Source organism: Phaenicophaeus curvirostris, chromosome 4, assembly GCF_032191515.1.
Source record: "Phaenicophaeus curvirostris isolate KB17595 chromosome 4, BPBGC_Pcur_1.0, whole genome shotgun sequence".
In the NCBI taxonomy this organism is placed as follows: Eukaryota; Metazoa; Chordata; class Aves; order Cuculiformes; family Cuculidae; genus Phaenicophaeus; species Phaenicophaeus curvirostris.
In genome coordinates, this window is record NC_091395.1 from 69,036,088 (window position 1) to 69,054,470 (window position 18,383).

The following is an 18,383-nucleotide window of genomic DNA, read 5'->3' on the forward strand; positions in this document are numbered from 1 at the left end:
ACATCATCCCATGTCAGTTTGGTCTGTTGCCTCAAATCTTTATTCTGTCAGAAGTGCTGTTTTGATGAGTGTGGATGGTGGTTTTATCCCAGGTTAGAATGTAATTTTTAAAATAGGACTGTAGACATTTCAGACCTCTTGAATGAAATGGACTTTTGCTGCCTTACAGGGTTTGAGGTCCTATGACTCCCCATCCAACACCGCGTTTGTTTCAAAGGAGCATGGGATGCGGTGAAATTCGGCTTGGTTGGTCATTTTGGGCTGGTGTGAGAAGAAAGGGTTAGCTAGTGTCAGCCACAGAATTAGTCTATATGCACGTACTTTTCTTATAATTGTGCTAATGAACTCTCATATCGAGCTACCATCATCTCGTAACAGGACTGGTGAGTTGGGAAAAGTAGGTCAATTTACCTAGGGATCTACCAGCATCTTAGAAAAGCTTAGTGAATCTTCAGGCAGACACTAATGAGAAAAAAGTCCTACAAAGAGGTATATTGAATCTGCGTGCACTGAGAAAGTGTGCAGTGGGTATGTTGAGGTGTCTTTGGGGATTTGTTTGGCTTTTAAAACAAACAAAAAAACTCACCAAAAACCAACCAACCAAAACCAAACAAACTAGTAGAACACTGAGAAAGTATAAAACAAAGATATCATGATTGCATTCACATTTTTGTGGTACTAAATAAACGCAGAGTTTCTTATCTGAATAGTTTTGACCTGAATTTGAACCACAAATAAGCATTGTAAATATTCTTACTGGTACAAAAAAAAAGAATCAATCTGTAGCAGGAACGAGAAAAATGTTTACACATTGTAATTGTGTAAAGTACACATCTTTTGTTACAACAAACTAACTTCCCTGAGCATGGTTTGTGTCAAGTGTGTCTAAACAGTTTGCATTGCCATATGGCAACTGACCAGATGGAAATCTCCTCCAGAAATCAGCAGATAGCTCAGCATGTACAGGCCTGTGCACTGAGTGAAAGATGGAGTAGTGGAAAATGAAGGTATTTATGGGATAGTGGAGCTGATGAGGAGTTACATTCGTATTGAAGGGCTAGAAGTGAAAGAGGGTTCAGATGAAGGGCAAAGAAGTGTGGAGAAGAGATTTGAAAAGAGGCTTGTAAGCTGATCAAGAGAACATCCATGGAGTTGAAAATAAAGATAGCATTGCCGTCTTTGATAGGGTAAGTTGGTTGTGTGCCATTCTGTTCGGAAGTTACTCATCAGATTTACTTGCCATTAAGGTCTAATATGTTTTGCCTCCTTTATTGTTTTGCCCTGTCTTGGATTGTCCATTCCACAAAGTTACCTCAGGATAGAAAGTGATTCCAGGACTTGGGGCAACGCTGGCAATAAATATTATCTGTTTTTAATAGAGAGGTGGTACTTAACAGTGGTAGTTTGTTTGGTTTATGTTTGAGCCTAGAGTGTTTAACTCAAAAAATAAAAAAACAGAAATATGGAAATTTGAGTTCTTTATACGTAGGAAAAGTATTAGCCTTTTGCATTGTGAATAAGAGCTGAAAACCACAAATTCTTTAAAACAGAACAAACAAAAAACCTAGAAAACCAGAAGTTAAGAAAATAGAATCTAAGTTGTTAAATAGTTTCATAATTTTGTTCCCTGTACCATTGCTAACTGAGATACTTTAACTGGATTTCAAATATATCGGGCAAAGCATCACAGAAAGCACTGGAGGACAGTAAACCTGACATCTTTCAGAAAATGTTACTACCTAAATCGACTGGCAGGATAGTTACAGTGGAAAAATCTGAAAATGGCAGGGAGGTTAGAGAGAATAAAAGACGGTGCTGAGTTTGGTAGTTGTTCTTGTTTCCTGGTTCTGCTGTTCAAAGATTGCTTCATTCTTAACAATACAGTTCATCTTTGCAATACTGCTTCTCCTGCTCAATCATGTTGTGAAATTGCATGCTAATGTTTTTTTAAATATTATTTAGTTGCCATAAAACAGACAGTAAAAGCACAGTAAGGTGATGAGCTATAGAAGAGTAAGCTTTTGTTTAAATGCATGTATCTTTTCATAATCAGCAGAATTAGCAAGGGAAATTACATAAAACGACTGAAAGTTAAATAGATTTCTGATGAAGTTTGATAAAATTATTTTCCAGTTGTGACAGCTCTCCTTTCAACTAAGGAATAGTGCATTTGGGATTTATTTTCAAATTGGCAATCAGAAATGAGGAACATGAAGGGATACATTTTTCAAGCAATTAGTGGGAGGTATGCAAACAAATCCTATTATTTCTTACTGGGATTAGAACACATACCTTCCATACGTTGCTTTGAAGAATTCCCCTTAAGCATTCTTCCAAACTTCTAGATGCAAAAGTAGCTACAATATAAATTTGGTAGAAGAAAAGAATTTCAAACCAACTATGATCTGATATGTACCCCACGTATGCCTACAAATCAAAAGAGCATAAAAAAGATTGCTAGTAATTGTGGAGAAATAAAGTAAAATAATCCTGACCTATATAATTACATCTCTTTTAACTAAAGATATTCCCAAGGTTTCTCTGTGTTGTCCAAAGATTCCTGTTGACTGAACATGTGATTTTAGCAGGCTCGAATGATTCTTATGCACTGCCTAGAGCCAATACAGCTCTGATACCTCTGCTCAACATCACATATTTTCTTATCCACTATAGTTTGATTTTTTTCAGCTTGTGGAATTTCCAGTAGCTGAGCAGTAAATTGTTACTGAAGCAAAAAATTGGTCTGTCCAAGATAGCTTTGTGGTGCTTACAAAACTATTTTTAATCTTTTAATCCAAGTTTATATTGATAATATGTGAAACAGTGTGTTGTTTAAAGGCTTTTCATTAGCCCAAGGATGCCAGAGACAAGTTCGATACCATTAATTTAAATTAATCGTGTCCTTTTACTTAGAGGCTAGTGGATTTCCCATAATGAAATGTCAGTGGTTAGCCATGGGACTGCTCCTTCCTGCTTGTCTGTTGGTGTAAAGCACAACATTTGATGTGCTTATATGGCAGTTAGAGAAACTGAGCACATTAGGGGTAGATGTATTACTTCCTTCACTGAAGAGTCAGGTTTGTGCTTGCTCAGACTTTTCTTCCTGTTGGAAAAAAACTTGCCAGAGTATTTCAGAAGTCCTTGAAATATGTTTAGGGTGTCATAGACTGAAACACACAGTGACTTTATGAACTTTCAGTTAAGTCTTCGTTACAACATTAAACCATGCTTAGCAGCCAGGGGCACACTATTCCCTCTGTACCCTGTGAAAACATGAGATCCTCAGTTATTCCCTGAAGCTTTTAGCTGTATGACGTGAGTTAAATTGAAGATTGTGTGCCCCCTGACTGCCAAATTGTATATGTTTGTATCATTATCTGAAGAGCAAAACCAAAACTGCCACTTTACTCTTATTTCTGTATAATCTGTGACGAGCCATGAGTTATCACAGTGCTCTGTTTTTACCTCTGTTTGATTCAGCAGTTCATTTTGTTTCCGTATGTTTTTTCAGTTCTCAGGATGGCTTACGTGATTCCCCCCTCAGCTCCATCTCCAGCAGTGACTATGAGAGTGTTTCTGTCACTACATGTAGTCTCTCCAGCATATACGCTCTGAGGTAATAACATCACTTTGCAGTCAGATTTGACTAATGGTATTGGGTTATGCTCGGCTAAAAACTTTCATTGAATTAACAATCAAGTGACAGCAACACTTCTGAGTGTTCTTCCTTTTGAACAGCAGATGCTTTTTTTTTCCTAGCAACAGAGAGGCAACTATTTAAGGAAAAGTTTTCATGTAAATAACAATGAATTATATATTTCTGTGATCTCCCTCTTATTTGTCTGTATAGGATTTCATGAGAAACTTGAGGTTTTGGCTTGAGAAGTACCAAATGTTTGTCTTGGTCTTCTAGAAAACGTTTATTCCGTTTTGTTTTGCTTTGTAAAATGACATAGTAAAATAATTCCAGTTAATGAGAATTTAAATTCCACAGTGCCGGCGGCCAAAATTGTGAAGAATGCTAGTTTTTATTCTCATTTAATGAAAGTGCATGAGAATTCTAATTTTCATGAGTTTTGTTTAGAGAACTCGATGAGAATAATAGAGGAATAATGTAGCGCAGATAAATGCTACTGAAGCAGAAAGTGAGTTCTGTGCTTTTTTAGGGTATGTGTAAGGTACATGTGTGTGATTTATTGCATACATTGCGTACAGTAACATTATTACTCTGGTACAGGCCAATTAAAATACCACTATTTCCATCAAGGTAGATCATCTTCCACTGCCACTTGTTCTCCCTTTTTCACCTTGTTTGTTTTTATCCCGCACTTCATTTGAATCAAACTTCAGGAATTCCCAGTTTTGTCTAGGTTTAGGGATAGAAAGACAGTGTTAAAAACATATAATAATATGTATTTTTTAGGGTGTGCACATGTGTAGTCTCTTTTTTTTTTTTTTGAGTTCTGTATTTTGACAAGAAGGGCAGAAAGATGAGACTTCAACTATTTTTCATGGTTTTAATTTTGAAATACATTTCCTCTTGACTTCTTTAAACAAACCCAAATTTTCCTGCATGTAATTATTGACCTCTTTTAAATACTGTATACACCAACAAGGCTTTTGTACAGGGCTGTCTGAACAGACAATAGAAATAACCTCACTTTTTCTTCAGGAATAATTGGAGCAATGAGAATAAGTCTTCATTAGGTGTAGCCCCTCTTTTCAAGGCCTTACTGTACTGCCTTTGTCTGTTAGTATTGTAGTGGACACTGCATTGATGCTTCATAAATTAGATCTGTCCTTTCCCTTTTTTCAAAGGTTTTTGTTTGAAGTTTGATTGATAAGGCAGTATTTGTACATGTGCATTTGTGATTTTCTCCACTGAACAATAGCACAGTATTGTGCTTGGATATCATGCAAGAAGTCTAAGTTGTCTATTTTACTGTGTCTCATTGATATTACTAAAGATCTAGCGATTGTAGTTTATGCTCCAATAAAATAAAATATAGCCAAGTGCCCACTTGACTATTCTGATGTGAATTTCCCCTTTTTGAGATACTTAGTTTAAAATAACTTTGAAATCCTTATAGCAGCTTACTTTAATAAAATAAAACAAGAAAAACAAAAAAAAAAGCCAGAAGGTACTGTTTTCCTAGATCTATGTGCATAGAAATTTAATATTCAGTATGTCTATTTGTGTTGTATTTTAGAATATGTTACTTTTAAAGGGTTCTCATGCTCTTTTATCTTGTATTTTCTAGAGTTTTATTTAGCTATTAAACAACTTCTCTAGAGTTGTATCATTTGTTTACCACAAGCACGTTCCTTGCAAAAACAATCTCTACAAAATGTTTCTTTCTGAAATAAGCGTTCTCCCTGATGTCATGTGCATATGCAAAATAATACCTGAATTGGTTTTTGGTTGTTTCCTTTGTCCTCTAACATATTCTCTTTCACTGAGGCTGAAAGTAGTGTTGTCAGGTTGCAGTATGGATTGCAAATACCCAAGTGCCCTCAAACAATTCTGCTCTGGTAGCAAAACCAGCTTAACCAGAAGAGCACAGCGTTGTGCAAACTATAGTGCCTTAAATAGCATAGACTGAACAGATTTGAAAGTATGAAGTATTGTATATATGGAATTCTATACATGTGTACATTTATTGTTTTCCAAATGGAGAACCAGGGAGAATATTCCCGCTCCTTGGATCCCAGAACAGCGTTCAACCCATGGGTCGTTGTTTACCATTCTGGTTTTTATTGGGAGGAAAAAGCTGTTAGCATTGTAGGCACCATTTAGAACCTGTTAAAGACGACTGCCTCAAATCAGCTTGTGATTTACTGCCTTAGACTTTTTCCATCTTCAGACAGTACTGTGTAATTTTTTTAGCTGTATTCATCCCACCTAATTTTAGGCACTGAACTGATATACCTCAATTAGGAGTTTTGATGCTGTGGGCTCCCTGTTTAGTCAGTGGAGAAAAGTGGAAGCCTCGGTTAAGCCTGTAATTTGTTGAAATGCATCTAGGCCAAAGATTTTCAGTCTTAAATCAGAACTATGATTGCATACTTTGATTACCGACTGTGCTTACACAGTAATTTGAAAAACATTTTAAAACCTTGGTCGAGGTTTCTATAGCACAGATTTAAAAGAAGGCACAGAGGGTTTCTCAAATGGTTTTCCTAAGGAAAGGTTGATTATTTCAGTGGTACCCAACCTGTGTGGAAGGTTCCTTATTCTAATCTCAGAGGTCTGATGGTCAAAAGGTTAAATGTTCCGTTCAGAAGATGATTTTTTACAAGATGTTTGTTAAGCAGCATCCAGTCTTGAGGTGCCCCCATCAGTAGTGAACTTTCTCAGCAAAGAGTAAATGTGTTCTGTATATTCCAGAAGGTTTCAGAGAAACTGTGGGTTTGTGCAGACTTAAAAGAGTTTGCAGAATTTTTTTGTTACATCAATGTGACTGTGGAATGATTACTGCTGACGAGTGAAAATGAGATGTTTATAACTATGGCAGGGAAGTGGCAGTTGGTCCACTGCTTGTGTTAGCTCCAGGAAACCATCCACCCAGCTTTTCCTTTTTAATGGCTTTTTTTTTTCATAAATGTTATTTTTAGGACATTTTTTAATATAACTACAACTTACCAAATTGTAAATAGGCAGCTATTAAAAGACACCGCTGGAAGCTTATCCATTTCATTGTTGGAAGTAGTGAAGTTGGTAGCTTTTAAAAATAAACTGTTCGCAGGAACTTGCCTGTCAACTTCCAGCATGCATTGGAATTATTGGACAAGGTCCTGAGGGAGCCATTAATTTGAGTGGAAGGCTAAGTGAAGGCTATTCATATGCTAACAGAATCAAGTGTCTTGGTATATTTAAAGCCAAGAATGAACCTAAATTCTTTCAAAGACTGGAGCTAGAAAATGGCAAGAAAAGCATTGTTTTGGGAATGATGAGGAAAAACAAGGGAGACAACATAAGAACAAAATAATTATGAATAATTGATTACAAGCTTCAGAGTTTTTGGAGTAAGACAGTGCAAGGGAAGCTTCAATACAGATTCATCAGTATTTCTTCATGTGCCTGCCTAAAGTACGTGGTAAAACCTCCTTCTTCGTTTTAAGCTTGTGATGAGCCAATAAATGGAAACTTTAGATATAAAAAAGTACTTTAAAAACTGACCATAATGATGCAACTTGTGCCTTCTCTAGGCAGTGGTCACTTCTTTTAGATGTGTCATTGCGGTTTAAATATTGATGGTTTGTGGTGGGTTTTTCCCTACAGTTTCAGGCATTTACAAAAACTGGTGATAAAATAACAGCCTGTTATTTACAGTCTAGGTATCAAATGTGTTGTGACTCAAGTCTGTGCCCAAACAGCAAGACTGACAGCAATTAGAGTGGGGTATTTGTCTGGCTATTTCTGTTAGAATATCTGTATTTTCCCTACAGGTAGGCGCAGTCAAAGGTTCTTGGCTTGCTGGATATAATTGAAGGATATCACTTGCTTTATTGTGTATTTTGAATATATCTCTGTTAGTATAAACAAACGTGGTACAAGGCAGTGAAGGTTATCCTTGTGTGTCAATGAGAGATGAAATTTTGATTACGTCCTTCAGAAACAGAGGGTGTTTTGCAGGAGACTGTTTGAAGCTATCTTGCCACTCAGCTTGCAGAATCATAGAACAGCCCAGATTGAAGGAATCCCAAAAGATACCTGGTCCATCCTATCATGGGAAAGGGGGCCTATGTGAGATCTAGCACCCTGTCCAGTCGCATCTTGAAAAGCCCCAGTGAATGGGACTCCATCGCATCATTTTTGAGTGACTGATTGTTGTCACTGTAAAAAAATTCTTTTGAGATAAAACCTCTCCCACTGCGATTTGTACCCATTGCCCCTTGGTTTTGCCATATGGCTTGTGTGAAGACAACCTCCATCCTCTTTGTAGCTGCTCTTGAAGTATTGAAATACTATGATAAGGTCTTCCCTAAGCTTCCCTTCTGCAGTACGAAAAGACATAAGTCCTTCAGCCTTTCTTCGTAGGGCAAGTTCTTCAGTCTTTGATCATCTTCATGACCCTCCTTTGGACCCTGTCTGTCTGTCTGCATCTTTCTTGAATTGTGGCCTTAGAATCTTTTGGTAGAGTGGGATGATCACTTCTCTGTCTTTGCTAGTAAAGCCATTGCAGTTGCAGCCCAGGATCCAATCTGCCTTCGCTGCTGCAATGACACGTTGCTGAATCCTGTTCTGCTTGTTGTCCACTAGGACCCTCAGGTCCCTTCCAGCAAGGCTGCTTCCCACCCACACAGATCCCAGCCTACACGGGGCTGTTGGGTTATGTCAATCTCGTGCTTGTCCTTGTTAAACCCCATACTGTAGTTGCTAGCTCACTCTTCCAGCCTGCCCAGGTTGCTGTGTAAGATGGTTTTCCCTTATGGATGTATCCGCACCTCACCACCCAGCGGGGTGTCATTAGCAAACCTGGTGATGAAGCTCTCAATCCCATCATCCAGACCACTTACAAAGGTGTTGAACAGTGTGTGAAGCCCAGCGTCAGTCCCTGGGGAATCCCACTTACGACACCACCCTTTGAGTGCAGCCTGGGAGCCAATTTCCTACCCTTCTCACAGACCAAGTATTTGTGGATGGACAGTTTTTTACAAAGCCAGATTTTACTGTGTTTTTTCATCAGTACATCTCAGTGCCTCAAAGAGGATGCAAGAAGGAAGCATAACTTGGTCATTCAACAGGACTGTGAATTATACTAGCACAATTTGGTACTTCCATGTCATGGTCCAGAGCGCTACCAAAGCACAGATCATATGCCCAGAAGTTTTAGTAAAGTGATCACAACTGCTCCTGAGGGCCTTGTAGATAATTCCGAGGACAATAAATGCTTCAGCAATGTATTTTTTGCTGTTATGTCACAGTCTACCCGGTCAGCTGTGTCTCCAGATCTTCTCTCTTGTGGTTTTACTATTGTTAACCTGGTCAGGTTATACTTGTTTAAGCTATGCAAACTGACAGATTAATTCTGCATTAATTTTTAGTACTGCCATCTTTGTTTTAATAATGCATTACTGTACATTACTCTCCTCTTTTTTCTGTGGAACCCTTCTTCATGGAAGCACAACCCAAAACCAGAAATGGCTGGTGATAGTGGCTTTACTTGTGCTATACTGGAATCATGGTAATAAAGAGCTCAGTGAGAAGAGTTGTGAGAGAGAAAGAGGTTTATACCTTGTGCAAATCAGAATGACTTCTAGAATAGATGCTATTCATTCCTAATGATTTTGAACTGAAAACTGTCTGTGTACATTTTGAGCTCTAGGAGTCTGTGCTGTTTTGTGTAGCACTGTCACTCAAGCACTGTGAGGACAATAATATGCATACTAATACAGTCATAAACAGACTGCTGTGTACAATCTTCTCATTTTGCTGCTAAATCCCTTGCCCCAACAGCCAGCTGAGCAATACCAGCAAAACTAAGAAGTCAGTGTTGATGAGGTCTGTCAGCTTTTGCTTGCAATTTTAGTCAGTGAGACATATGTGACTGAAGCAGATGTCTCACTGCCAGGATTCTTCTTGATGCGTTTCATGCCTTTCTTGTTCTTCAGCCTAAAAGACAAAAAAAAAAAAAAAAACCCACCTAAATATCGCAGCCTTTTCTAAGCTGTAGCATTCCTCTCTAGGAAATTGCATAAGGTACTTTTTGGTACATTATATGTCTATCTTTGTCTTCAGTAACAAGTAACTGATGCAGATTTTATGTTCTCAAGCAATAACCCAGGCAGCTTGTGTGAGCTCCTTGTTAACAAGAACTTGTTACAGTGGGAAAGTGAAAATTCGGTGGTTCAAAGTTTTCAGTCTTTCCCTATTAAAATTAAAAGCCTCATATTTTAGCAATGTTAATATATCCAATATGATTGTAGTAAATTAAATATAAAATATGTTCCTTGGTGTGTAAGTCAAGTGAAATAGGGCAGTGTTTGAAGCTGCGTGACATTAGTGGCAGAGGCACTAAGTCTGTTTTAGCAGAAGTGGCAGACACCTCAAAATTTGCCATGTGGGGGCTGTGTTCCGGGTGGCACAGTATCTGACTGGAGACTGACAAAAGTGATCATAATAAGTTTATGTTCTTATTTCTAAATAGCTCACTTGTAATTTTCATTTTTGGTAATTTGGACACATTTATAATAACGTTATTTTTAATGACGTGAAAAAATGTGTTGTTGAATGTCACTTGGTGTTCTCTGTGCTAGTAATGGAACAAAATTACTAGTTTTCAGAAATTAGATTTCCTTTTACATATTGTTTTCCTCAAAAAAAAAAACCCCAAACCCAACCTTAGAATAGCACACTTGGGAGTTTTGAGATTATGTGTAATTAACTGAAATCACTATAGTAATTGCAGGTTTTGCAGAGGTTTTGGGAATGCCTATAACCGAGATAGATTGTAAAACCACATTATACTGGAGGAAAAAAAGAGAAGATTTCTTCGTTGAAGGTGAAAAAATGGAGAGAAAGCTTTCTTTCCTAATTACAATTTTAAGGCTCCACCTAATGCTTTAATTAGCTTTTCTTAGCTTTGACTCCCACGGCTGGATGCCGAATTCCTGCAGGATTCTTCCAAACCCTAGGATGCTTTAATGCTTCAGCTGGTTGTTCTGCGTTATTTTTTGAAGCAACTGATGGAGGTGTTATGAAAAGGATATGCTAATGAGTTTCCCCTGTCCCTCAGAGTTCTGGAGAATGTTTCAGTGCTGCTTCTCCATCTCCATTTCTGCCACACACAGGAGCTGGAACTCAGGAGAGGGTCTGCTGGAACTGGGTGCTAAATTAATTCACTTTTTGCTATGCCATACAGAACAGTTGCTTCTGTATTGCAGAGGACATTGCTGAAGAGCTATATGAAATAACTCTGGCACTGGAAGTAGTTCTGTCTGGCATCAGGTATCCAGGTTCTGTCTTTGCAGCGTCAAATTCTGGATAAGGTATAAGATATCAGATACTGGAGCTGATATTACATAGAGTTTCCTCATAAGTGATGTATTAATATTTTCTGGGTTTGCATTCAGTTTTTGCAGTTCAGGATTATTTTTGAAGTTTAGGTATTTCTGTGCTCTAATCCCACATTAGTTGTCTCTTGGTGGTGTAAGGGAACACTTGGGAGCTATAAATGCATGTCTGATTACAGCAAACTGTTAGGAAAAAGAATGTTAAGATGGAACTGAGAAAATCTTAGTAGAACCTAAACAATATTCTAACTTCTTATATATTCAGTTTTATTTTTTTCTTGAGTTTCATCCTTATCATGTGCAATTTATCCTTTTCTGGTTTAAATTTTCGGAAAAATAGTAAATGTAGTACTTTGCGAGTATCTGAGATTAAATTTGATAGCTAGAAAGAGGCCATGTTAATTACTAATGCTCTTAAGTTACTTTTTCATATTCACTCTTATGGTTTTATCTTTAATGACCAGAAAAGCTGTTTAGGAGAGAGCACTGAGAAACGTTATAAATCCTGCACTGATGATATTGTTTATTTTAATTCCCATTTGAAATATAGGATCATTACTGTAAGGGTGGTAATAAGCCACTTGTCTAGGTAATTTCTTATGGTGGATCCATTCAGCCAAATGCTGCTTCATCAGCTGTATTTTTTCAAAAGGTCCATCATGATAAATACAACGAGAACAGTCTGCGGTTTGAGGTTTGAAAAGCTGAAGAAGGACTCAAGATGATGTTCTTCCAGAAGAGTGGGCAGCTGTTGATTTCAAAAGTCAGTGGTCTTCAACACTCAGGATTTTTTCCCAAATGAAGATACCTCTTAGGACACATAACTAATCCCATTAGCCAAATTATTCCTTTTAATGAGCTGATCTCAGATTGCCCACCTCTGCTGGGGCAGAAGTTGAGAAGGGGCTTCTGCAAATCTTGCAGTATGTGAAAAATAATTCCCCTACTCTGGAATTCAAAAGATTGGCAGCGGATGAGGCGTGAGGCATGTGCTACCATGTATGGAGTTGGGCATTACTAATACATGTGATAATATTGTAGTGTAGTCAAGTCCACTCCTTCTGGTGGTGACTAAGCTAGATTGATCCTGATGGAGGGATTTGCATGCAAATGCATGATTTGTTTCTCAAGACAAAGATTTGAAGCCTTGGGAACACTTTATGGGTTGGTTTGGGTTTTTCTCTCCCTCTATTTAGCCTTTTCTCTAAAAATAGAGAGAAAATACCAAAAGGACTGCATGCAAAAGCTCTCTTGACTTAGTGAAATATTAGGATTATAAAGTCAAGAAATAAAATTCTGAATTAAAACTTTTTTTAGTCTGCTTTAAATGTAGCTTCTGAGGTCATTCCTTAAAATATAGTCCCTAGTCAAATAACTATATGCTATTACCAAATAATAAGACTTGTTCTGGATTTTGTTTAAATGACTCTAAAATTGAGTGTCTAGCCTCCCCCTTCACTTAAAGTAACCGTGAGAAGCTGTTAATCTCATAGTTTTCCTCTCAAACATATCAAAACTGGTACATGTTAGAATCCAAAGGGTTTTAACCGGCTGTTTACTTTGTTTCTTGTGAGAATATCCAAAGAGAAACAGCAGAGGTACTGCAAAAAGCAGAATGGGAGCAGTAATTTTTTTTTACAACCACAGCGTCATACATACCGAACCCCTATTATTTTCTTCCTGTCATTCTCATGACAACCTTTGTCTTTCCCCAACTATTATCTTTAAATGGCCTGTGGAGCAGTTCTTTATTCTTTTTTTACAAATTGGAGCCCAGAGTTGACAAGAGCCTTAAAAAGTATAAAAGTAAGAATAATAGCTTGGGAAGGACAAGGTTGACAGATTAGCGGTGGAGTTTCCAGTTACAGCCTACACGGGGATGTATGTACCATTAGAAATTGTGTGCAGATGATAACATAGATTTACCTCAAAAATTTGGGGTTTTTTTTTTTTAATTACTTAAAGTATAAAAAAAATCAGATAGGAGAGAAAAAACCTTCAAATATCATAAACTGGATTAAAAGTATATGTTACAGAAATTGTACACAGAGCATAAGGTGGCCTTTGTGCTAAATTCTGTATGAACTAAAATGATAATTGGTTTAGTGTTTGATAGGAATGGTTGGACTCGATGATCCAGTAGGTCTCTTCCAACCTGGTTATTCTATGATTCTATGAAAGCTCATGATAATGTCTTTTGAAATGCATTATAAGTAGTGAAATATTAAAAACATATATATGGAAATTCATGTACATGATATGGCTGTAGATGTATATATTTTTATCTTAATTACTCAAAACCTGTGGCGTTTTGAGTAATGGCCATGAGAGATTCATTGAGGCCAGCTTGAGCAAATGAAGAAGTGTCGCTGAAGTCCGAGGAACTGTGCTGTTTTCTACTTCATGGGCAATCTCTCATCAGTTTTCTAATGAACTATCATTGATACCTAAGAATTAGATTACTGTCCCTTTGTGAAAACTTTCACCTTGGTTTCTAGTTGCACTGTTCTTTGTGTCAATAGAAATGTGTGCGATTATGGAAAATCTTCCACAAAATTGTCACATTTCTTGACTGTAAATGGTATCCCACCTGCTTGCTTATGGCATGTATGAAATCTTCCTGAAAAGCACGTTTGTCTCAAAATGCATCACTCTGGTTTTGCCAAGTGAGTAAACCTGTGCATTAGAATTAGTACCATAGATTTTTTAATTTACTATGGAGTGGTTTCACAAGCTTTAGATTCACACTACAGCAGAAAAGTGTTACCTCTTTTACTGCAAATAGTTGCACACTACTTCTCTATATGCATGTTGAATTTGCTGGAGACTAACAAAACTAGTTATCACTGATGTCACAGGTGTTTGTAAAATGTAAATGGTGTAAGGAAAGTCACTGAACGATGTGTTAGCAATTTTCTAGAAAACATTTATGGCATTCCTCAGAGAAGCTCTAGGTGTTTTGCTGTTAGACTGTATTGGGATGTGCTTTGTCTTGCTGGAACTCAATCCCTCTCAGTTAAAAGGCACCACTGACTATCTTCTGCAACCTGTGCCTGAAAATTAATCGTAATCAAAAACCTTGCCTGAAATCAGGGGCTTTGAAGGCGATCTTACTTTCCTGTTAAATAGTTGCAGCATTTATAGTGTGATAGATATGTTGGGGTTACTTCTTTGCAAATAGTGACCACTAAAACCAAACAAATAAAACCACTTTTTTAATTATTATTTTGAAAACATAATTAATTTGATTTCTTTGTATTCATTATATTTGATACAATGACTTTGTAAATTCTTTTTGTCTGCAAGTGCTGTAAATGGTAAGTCGTACTTAAGGTACTCTGAGGGTATGTTGGTGAGTAATGAGAAATTCTTTGAGATAATTGCATGCATTCTGCATTCCGTTCAGTGCAGATTTCAAGTTTAATGAACTAAATACTTCTAAATGAATTTGGAAGGAAACACCTCTGAGTGGTCACAGATTTCTACTGCTAGTGACTCCAGTTTTGAGCACAAATGTAAAATACTTAACTTTGGACCAACTTTGAATCAACTGACTTTGTTCAGATTTAGACTTCGCTGCTGTCGCTGTTTTTGGATGAGTGTCAATGCCCAACAAATTCCATGCAAGATCTACAGATGGTTACCTGAAGCCATCTGGTCACTTCTGAAAGTGTTAGTCATAATCTCGTTCTACAGTCCTGTTCCCATTACGTATGGATACTACTGCTTAACCTGGCCCAAAAGTATCCTTTGGAATTTAAAAGCTGTGAAGCAGATTGGTTCCACGGGTGAAAGAAGATACTGGATACTGTGTACAATTGCATTATTGGGTTTTGTGTGCACATAGTTGACTAAATGTCCTAGTCAAGTTTTGACACCAGGTACGTGTCCTAGAGACACATCTTTAAAGCGCTGTAAGAGTCGTGCTAGTCTTGTAAAATGAAAAATGGAGAGTAGTTTTAAAGTTGCTAGCTTTAGATCAAAAGCTAGTTCATTGTTTTTGCCAGAGGGTGTCTGTTCTTTTGTTGTGTAACAGGTTTACTGTTTGGAAACAACCTTTTACATAATGTCTTATTTCTTTATATTTACCTTCAGACATGTTAACTTTTCACTGATTTTACAACATGACAAATAAATACATGATAAGCATTATTTGTATGATAAACACTTCACAAAGGAAATTCCATGCTTATTTTGATCTTATCTCTTCTTAACTTAATTCCCTGGGTAATGCAGGGTTCCTTTCAACCAAGAAGTTTAGAAAATGAGGATTTGTGTCTTGCTACTTAGTGTGGCTGTTTGTTCTGTAGTTGTACTTGATCCTGCAGATATCAGCAGTGAAACATTCCAGATCTGAGTGTAGTCTAACATTAATGAAATGCTTCCTGCATACCTGGTATCAGTTGAGAATTTTGAGCCAAATTATGCATGTTAGGTAAGCCATCTAGCGATGATATTCCTTACAGAACTAAAAAAATAACTTGTTTGAAAGTATAATTTGGAGAAAAGTTAAGCTGAATTCTGTAGATCAAAATTCAGGTTTATTTTCTATAATGTCAGTTTAAAAAAAAAATCAAGAAAAACTTTAGTATTTGCATAGATGCAATCATTGCTGTTTGAGCTGCCCTGTTATAAGAAAAGCCGTCTCTTCTGCCGTTTATCCGAAACAATTGCTGTGTGTCTGTTCTTACAGTATTTCTGACTGCTGCTGAAATATTTATTTTCTGGCTACATCTTTCAACAGTAAAATATATTTTAAAGAACAGATGGTCATTAGTCATTCTTTGAGAGTCATTTTTGCTTAAATCTTGCTTGGTCCTGCTTGTAAAGGTATAGTAAATGTTTTAAACTCTGTTGTGATTCTTAAGTCCCATTTAAAACTATTCTGGAACATTGACTTTTCTCTTTCCCATGGCACAAGCAGTCCTGAATACAAAATACCCTCCATTCTGAGCCTCTTTGATATCAATATTGCACTTGACATGTGGATGTGCATGTGAAAGTATGTTATAAATGGGAATATGCATACATGCTGACCTTCCATCCCACAGTGCTGAAGCAATTTGTATGTGCTCTTCACTTGGGATTTTTAGGACAAAAAAAGTTCCAACTAGTTTTATGGTGGTCCATAACCAGTCTTAATGACACATCACAAAATCTAACGAGGATTAGCCTGGGACAGAAGTGGGTCAAACCACATTCCTTGGGCAAATTAGTAAGTAGGTAAAACTGCATTCCTTCCAGTTCAAGGAGACTTGGAAAGGCAAACGTTATTAAAAGTAGTCAGAGTTTTGGTCAGAATTTTGGAATGAGCCTTTATTTTTTTTGCAAAATGGGAATGGACTAAGTAGTTTATATTCCTGAAAAGCACTCTTCACAGCTCTCTGCCCACTTAACACCTTACTTTGAAATATTTCTTTAACTGTGATTTGGAGGGAAGATTCATCCTTGAATCAGCACCTCTGCTTTCCCTTGCACTGAGGTTTTTGCTTTCTGGGAGTTTCAGAAAGACCATTGTGTTGGGAATATGTAATTACTTTAGATTGCATTTGTCTCCATCATGAGGTCCATGCTTGTCTTGGAGAACAATATCTAGTGAAAATGTGTTTATAAGATAATTCTTTCAAAAACAAACAAAAAAGTAGACCTTATTTTGCTGTGCTACAAGGCAAACAAACTCCTTTATCTGCATGTGTAAGCGTTTGTGGGAGTGGGCAATCACCTACCACATGCCATTGCAAATCAGGGGTCGGTTCCTTCTGGCTCTCGCTGCCTTTCAGTTTATTCCTTCATAAGCAGTGTTCTTACATGACCTTTTCACTGTCTCGCATGCATGTTAATAGCCTTAGATGCTATGAAAGCAATGGGTCTCTTGCAAGCCTGCCTTTTACTCAGTCTTTGAAAGAATGGCAAGCTAGTTAAGGTACTCTTCTTACACGTTTGCCATTGATCGTAGAATCATTAAGGTTGGAAAAGGCCTCTACGATCATCAAGTCTAATCATCAACACAACACCGCCACACCTACTAAATCACGTCCCGAAGCAGCACATCTGCATGTTTTCTGGAACACCTCCAGGGATGGTGACTCCATCACTTCCCTTGGCAGCCTATTCTATTGCTTCACCACTCTTTCAGTAAAGAAATTTTTCCTCATATCCAATCTAAACCTCCCCTGGCACATCTTGAGGCCATTTCCTCTTTTCCTGTCACTTGTCCCTTGGGAGAAGAGACCAGCACCCACATTGCTACAACCTCCTTGGTAACTTAGACAGCAATAAGGTCTCCCCTCAGCCTCCTTTTCTCCAGACTAAACAGCCCCTGTTCCCTCAGCCGCTCCTATAACCCCTGAGCTCCTGACCCTTCACCAGCCTCGTTGCCCTTCGCTGGGCAGCAGCTCAATATCTGGTACCGTGAAGCCCAAAACTGAACAAGGTATTCAAGGTGCGATATTTCTATCAATCACTAATCTCCAATATTTATTTTCTGTTCTGTTTTCAATAGGGTTTTAAAGATGGTATGGCCTAATAAATTCATGTTTACATTTTAAAGGATTATCTGTATACTTTACAAGTAGAATTTCAAAACTATATCCCATAAAATTTTGTTGTAAATAATTTTAAATGTTGCCTATATGTCTTATCCTGCAATAGCTGTTTGTGCTTAAGATTTATGCAGTCAGTAACCTTTTTTTTAACACCGTAGTTGTCTGCTTAGTAGAGAGTACTGGATTTTTGGACATCGAAAGTATGATTTTAAGTAAAATATTCTAGTTTTTTATAATAAATAGCAAGAACTCTTTCCAATAAACGAGGAAGATGTTTTAGTGCTCCTCTGTCTGCGAGTATAGTAGAGTAAGAAGGAATGTTGTCTTCAGTCAACACAGTGAATCCTTAGGACTTAATTGTAATCATATCCTATGCTCTGCTCCCAGTTGAGGGCTTTTCTGTTGACAAAAGTACTACTTTTTATGTAAGTACTTCCTTTTTAAAAAAAAAAATACATCTTGATTTACAAATAAGTAATCCCTGATATTTGAAGAAGCTAGATTCCCACCAAAGCTTCTCTCCAGTCTCAGGCTGTTTCAACCTTCCTCTCCATAAAGAGGGGTGGGGGTGGAAATGGCTGGCAACTGCGCATCTGTTCTTTTAAAAGAAAATTTAAATCTGTGGTAGGCATTTGGCATCACATTTTAATCTCTTTGGAGTTTATGAACTATTCTATTGCAATAGTTTGACATCTCAGGAGTTTCTACGGTTAGGTATGTAATCTACGTCTCTACTGTGTCAATCGTATTTTGTCTCCCTTCTTTCCTTTTTTAATTGTAAGGTTATATTTAGATTCTGTTCTCACTATATTAAGGTAACAT

At 37.3% G+C, this 18,383-nt stretch overlaps 1 protein-coding gene across 1 annotated transcript in view; it reads left to right on the top strand.

The window, feature by feature from the left end:
- ZFYVE28 (zinc finger FYVE-type containing 28) overlaps nucleotides 1-18,383 on the top strand; it is a 157,692-nt gene that overhangs the window by 123,522 nt on the left and 15,787 nt on the right. Inside the window, exon 9 of the mRNA XM_069856465.1 lies at nucleotides 3,512-3,616. Coding sequence (XP_069712566.1) covers nucleotides 3,512-3,616 — 105 coding nt within the window. The remainder of the gene's footprint in view (nucleotides 1-3,511; nucleotides 3,617-18,383) is intronic.